Source organism: Apis dorsata, unplaced genomic scaffold (genome assembly GCF_000469605.1).
Source record: "Apis dorsata unplaced genomic scaffold, Apis dorsata 1.3 scaffold_376, whole genome shotgun sequence".
Lineage (NCBI taxonomy): Eukaryota > Metazoa > Arthropoda > Insecta > Hymenoptera > Apidae > Apis > Apis dorsata.
Genome location: NW_006263639.1, coordinates 311,804 through 318,485, shown reverse-complemented (window position 1 = coordinate 318,485; position 6,682 = coordinate 311,804). Strand labels below are relative to the sequence as shown.

The following is a 6,682-nucleotide window of genomic DNA, read 5'->3' as shown; positions in this document are numbered from 1 at the left end:
GCATTAATATAAATTTTATTTTTTAAAATTTAGTAAAAGTGTAGAAGTATAAATAATATAAATATTCTTATATATAATATAATATAAATATTCTTATTACGATAATTGCAGCTTTTAAGATAAAAAGATAAGATAAATATTTAAAAATTTGATATATTTAAAAAAAATTGAAAAGCTTAGAATATTTTTTCCAAGAAAGAGATCTCTAATCTATATTTAATATAAGTAAATAAAAATTTAGATTAATCTCATTAATAGAAATGTGAGATTTATGTCACAAAAAATTGGATTCTAGAAAAAACACTTTTAAAAAAATATTAAAAAAATATAAAATATAAAAAAATATAAAAAAATCATATTCCAAAATATAAAATGAGTCATATAATTAGCCGTATAATATAAAGAGCGGTTGGCATAGTATATGCATATTATGTAAGTTATACATATGTCGGTGAATCATCAACAGTTTGCGAGATCATATTCACCGATCATGAGAAACGAAATTGTGTGACAGTTTCTTGAAGATGAAACGAAAGATTGTGTTAACCGGATGGGAGATCAGATCAAAAGTGAAGGATCGACGAAGAAATGGTATTTATATAACAAAAAATACACAAAAGAAATGTTTTTAAAAAAGTGTAGATATTCAATTTTGTGGAATTTTCAATCTTCGAGTGATTTTTTTATCTTTAATGTCGTACGGGTATAGAAAAATGTTTGATTTGAAGATACATCGTTCAAGGAATTTGAAAATTATACCATTGATTAAAAATCAACACGAATGTGAAAACAAATCAAATAATATGGAAAAAGAAATAATCGAAGAAGGCGATATTTTAGAATTAGAACCAGTGATGGTTCCATCTGGTAATTATTTCTTTTTATATCTAAATTTTACTCAATATGTTCGAATGACTTAAAAGAGATATAATTTTATGTTAAAAAATACAGAAAATGTTTAAATGAAGTAAATAGAAAATTTAAAAATTGATATCAAAGATTAAAACAAAAGTCGATATGCAAAAATATTCAATAAAACTTATTTTTCAATTTATAATCTATTTAATTTTGTACTAGATAAAGATGATAGAAACGATTTTATCTTTATCATATTCTATAAAATTACTTATAATTTGAAAAATTACTTATATACTTATAAGTTTCAAAATAAATTCAATATATTTATCAATTTTTGTTTATGTCCAATATCTAAGATCATTTTTGAAATTTTATATTTACTTTTGTATATAAACTTGATTTAGAATCTATTATTCTTTTTTACTTTTATTTTATTTTTCATACATTGAATATTATTTTTTTAAAATATATAAAACTAAATAGGTATATCATTTTCATTAATATTATTATTAACATTAAAAGTTACTTACATATAATTGTACTTCAAACAGAATCAATGGCGAATTCAGCAAAACAAGATCCCTAATTATAATTTCTATAACATTCAAAGAAAAGAGAGAATAAATATAAAATATTAATTATATTTATTTTTTTTTAAATATAATAATAACATAAAAAATATAATTTGAAAAAAAAATATATAATATAAAAAATATATATGTAAAGTAAAATATATAAATAAAAATACATCATAATAAAACAATATTATATTAGAACATAAAAATAAACAAAATTTTCAAATAAAATTTTTAAATAATATAATCATTTTCATTTTATTATTTTCAATAAATAAAATAGTTGCTGTTTTGATGAAAAATTGTTTTTTTTTAATAAAAAATTTGTTTATTTTTCTTTTTTCAATTCTTTTTTCAATAAAAGAAATGAAAAATTGTAATATTTTAATCGACTTTTTTGAAGCTGTTTTCTTTGAGTTAAAGGCTCTTGGCTTTGATTGCCAAACTTGTTAAATCAATCACTGATTTAATACAAAATTAATATAATAACTAATTAATATTTTAATTGAAAGAATTTATACTTATTATTATTCAGATCCATCAGAATGGAACTCAAATCACATCATATCATGGATTTCATGGTGCACTAAAGCATTTTCTATAAAACCAATACCGAATACGATCAAATTTCCATTAACTGGCAAAGAATTATTAAAATTATCGTCTGATTATTGGGAAACCATTCCTGGTGGAAAAATTTTAGCGCGACATCTTGGCTATCTTCAGTTCCAGGCAACCGGCATACAGACTCCAAATTTATTACAAGAAAAGAAAAACGATGGTAAGTAAACAGAATTTTAATTGAAAATAGATATAGTATTATAAAATGAATTTTCAACTAAGTTATGTTGAAATTTGATAGATAACTATAGTTATTTTTGATTGTAACATTTTATATTTAAATAAATTTTAAATAGTTAAAAATTTTCAGCACTTATTTATTTCAATATAATTGAAAATAAATAAATTGAAATACAAAATAAAAATGACTTCTTATATTATTATTATACTAAAAAAGAGATATAAAAATTCTATTAAAAAAAAATATTAAAAATTTATCACATAAGCTATTAACACATTCGTAGAAAATTTTTGGAAAATCAATTAATAAAGGCCAAAAGAAACACAAAAGTTAATATATAAAAATATCGATAATTAAAATGCCGGAAATTTATTTATTAAGTTATAAATTTTGAATTGAAATTCATGTTAAATGAAAAGATGAAATAAAGACAACTTTATCTTCGTCACATATTATCTTCTACTTATATCTTCGTTTTCCTTCATCTAAATTTTATGTAAATTTTTTTTTTTAATTGTGTATAATTTAATAAATAAATTTCAATCGATATTTTTTACATAAAAAAATTTTGTGTTTTTATAGTCTCCAAAGGTGTTCTATAAATATATTAATTTGTAGATAATCTGTATTTTTTTTTTAATATTTGTTATGATAGACTTTAATATTTTTTTTTTTAATTTCCATTGGATTTTAATTTATTTCTAATAAATCTAAAAATTTTATTTTGAAAAAAATGAAGGAAAAGAAGAGAGAAAATGAAATATGTAAAAATATTTTTTTAAATCTCTTTTTAAGATTTATTTGTAATTTATGTTTTCATATATCTGATAATTAATGAAATTCATTATTTTTATTAATTCATAAAAAGTTATAAGTAAATAATTTAAAAGAAAATGATAAATTGAAAAAATGAATAAAATTAAAAATATATCTTTTTAAGTATGTATTTACATATGTATGTAATTATATTATGGCATGATATATGATATAGATTATCGAATGAATATAAATCTAATATCTTATATTTTTTATTTTAAAAAGAAATAGAAGTCCACAATTAAATGTAATTTTTTTGAAATTTTATTTTTGAAGAGAAAGGGGAGAGACTTATTTTTTTCTATTTTTCTATTTTATAATTTGCTATTGTTATTAAAAATAAAATATTAGATATTATGTAAATAATAAGTACTAACTTATTCATTTTATCAAAAATGTATTTTTGTATAATTATATATGCATAAGCGAAAGAGAATTACATATCAAAAAGAATTATTGAAAAAACAAAAATACTCAAAGAAAAAATAAAGAAACATTATAGAAATAATAAATATTTAACATTTATTTTTTTTTTAAATAAACATAATATATACATAATATATATATATATACAGAATATTTAACATACATTTTTTATTTTTTTATTATTATTTTCATTCAAAATTAGAGATTAAAATAATATTATACATCGATTATAATTTACAAAAATTGATATAAGCATTAATAGAAACACTGATAGAATTCCCAATAGTAAATCCAAATGACGTACGATCCAGGAGCTTAGAAAAGGTTAATAGGGGTTCAGGTTGGATTGAAAGTGACCGGAAGAGGCTAACCATTCCCCAGGGTCAATTCTAGTCCACTCGCGAACCTTATCTTAGGCTTTAACGAGGGCGCGATCTATTAGAGATAAGAAGGGTCCGGCAGAAAAATAAATTTCATAGACGATAATAGTCTCTTGCTCCATTTTTTATTCTTATCAAGCTTTCGATGAAAAAGAGATGTCGATCATTTGTATTATTAATCATTTATTCCATTCATCTTAATTTTCTCGATCGTTTCTTCGAAATCGAAGATGATCCAAATCGATAAAAGAATACTCGTATTTTCAATTTTGAAAATTTAAGTTTTATAGAAGAAAAAATTCAAAAATTCAAAGAGAGAGAAAGAGAGAAAAAAGAAATAGGATACGCAATAATTTAGAGATAGATCTTGGAACAAGAAATATTTATTTATGTATATCTGTCTACTCGAATCTCGTTTCAACAGTAACCAGCCAAAAGTTATTCCAATCTTTTTGCGCTTGGTTGCAAAGAGTACCAACTAGAGGTGATTCCCATTGGCGAAAGAGAAAAAGAGCGATCCGGCTTTCGGTAGACGGGTGAGAAGCGAGAAGAGCGAGAATCTTGGCAGTGTAAGCCTCCGAGATATATCGTCCGTTTGAATAACGTTGTAGGTACTCTTGGGGGTACACTCTGGGCCCGGCAGCGGCCGTTTATTAAACGAATCAGTGTTATCGTGGTGAGAGAGCTCTCATGAATAAACCATCGAGTGTTTAGGGAGGCGGAAAGGTGGTGGCACCACTACGCTTGGGGTTACGGCCTCGTAGTAACCGCTACCACCCTTCTCCTTGCCATCTATCCTGGCGCGGGAGGGGATGGAAAACTCAAACGGGCTAGGGATGGTAAGCTCGCCACGGGGTGCGACTATATTGTTTTCTTGATGAGCGTGAAACATCTCCTGAATCTTTAGCGTATACAGGATAATTTCACGCGTCATCTAGATACATCGTGAAACTTTTGCAATGTGAAAACTATCTAAATCGTAACTTCATATTATTATATATTTGTCAATTTTTAAAAAATTTTTTTTATCTTTTAGAAATAGAACTTGAATCTTTATATCATATAGTATACAAATATATTTACATGTTCTTATATACACAGATTTATGCTAATGATCGAGAATGATTTTTATCTTTCTTTAATTTGATAATGAATTTAAATATTATATTTATTAGGTACATATTTATATTAATTGAATATCTAATTGATTTGATGTTAATTATAATATGAAATTATTATAAATTTTTTTCTTTATCGATATTTGTATCGATATTTTGTGCAATTTATGATATGATATATTAAGAAACTTTTGGATTAAATTGTAGATATGTAGTTGAAAATATTAAAAATTTATTTATATTAATTTTAATTAAATAAAGAATTATTAAATTTGTAATAAAAATTACTGGCGATTTAAATTAATTTTTTATTGATTTAAAATCAAATTAATGATATATAAAAATTAAATCTTTAATATTTTTTACTGATAAATCTTTTGTAAAATTATATTTATTTTATTTATTTTATTTATTTTATTTATTTATTTTATTTACTTCAAAAGAAGAGAAAAAAGAAATAAATATTATTGAAAATTCAATTGCATATAGGTATAGAATTGCATATATATATATATTTTAAACAAATTGCAAATTAATTTCAATTTTCAAATAAAAAACATAATAAAAATTTTTATTAATTTATTATAAATATCTGTATTTATTAATCTATATTACATAAAAGAAAATTCGTGAAAATAATAAATAAGTTTAATGAAAAATCTTTTACGAATGCCTTTATTTAAGGTAATCAAAAATTTATTTAAGGAATTCAAGATATTTCAAAAAAAAATAAATAAAAAGAAATGATTTCAAAGAAAAGAAATTTGAAATTTAAAAAATTTGAATTTGATTATGTCTCCTTGTATTGGTTCTTTGCGATGATAATAATAAAAAATCCAGAAGTACAATCGTATACTCTACGAAGACGTCTATGGGAGTTGGAGTGGGGGCGATAAGGGCTGAAATCACCGGGGGCAAAGGTCGCTCAGTTACTCTCTGTCCACCGTCTGGCACGTTTTATTCCGTATATATCGACACTTTATCGATATCCTTAATCGAAATTTTATACGATACTATTCGTGCATGTACACAAATTTGTGCGCATAACAAACGTGAACCATCTGGTTTTTTTTTTCTTTTTTCCATTAATACAGTTTTTACTCGATAATAAAAATCATTATCAAAAAAAGATATAAAATTATAATAAAATCCTCAAAAAGATAATATTTTAATAATAATTTATCTGTACATATACTGTTTTTAATTGAATATTATTTTAAGGAAATAAGTTAAATAAGTTTAAAACTATTAAATAAAATAATACGATAAATAAAAAAAATAATACAAAGAATAATTTAAATACAAAAAAATTTGTGAATTGAAAGTCGAAATGGAATTTTAATTTAAGAACGGACTTTATTTCGAATTAAAGGAAATTGTTTTATTGTTATATGCTTTGTATACCAATCTTCGAATTTGTGACAAATTATTTTGAAAAAAAAATTAAATCTAAATTAATATAAAAAGACTTGAAAATTAAGCAATAAAGAATGATTTCAGTATTATATATCTTCGTAATGAAATTATTAACGGGCCTGCCTATCACCGTTGTTCATGCGGTGAAGGATTAAGGCATTGTTAGACGCGTAATGTGGAGAATTCAAACACATCCGTTGCATCTTCAGCAGGATACCAGATTTCATCCTTCGGCAGCTGCTATTCTTTACAACGGTACTTATCTATCATTGTGTCATATTATGATTTTAT

General features: G+C 22.9%; 1 protein-coding gene across 1 annotated transcript in view; it reads left to right on the top strand.

The window, feature by feature from the left end:
- Positions 1-713: 713 nt before the first annotated feature.
- The window catches only part of LOC102679119 (DNA-binding protein D-ETS-6-like), a 9,924-nt gene continuing 3,955 nt past the window's right edge, over positions 714-6,682 (top strand). The window contains exons 1-2 of the mRNA XM_006618800.2: positions 714-867; positions 1,969-2,214. Of these exons, the coding sequence (XP_006618863.2) occupies positions 714-867; positions 1,969-2,214 (400 nt within the window). The remainder of the gene's footprint in view (positions 868-1,968; positions 2,215-6,682) is intronic.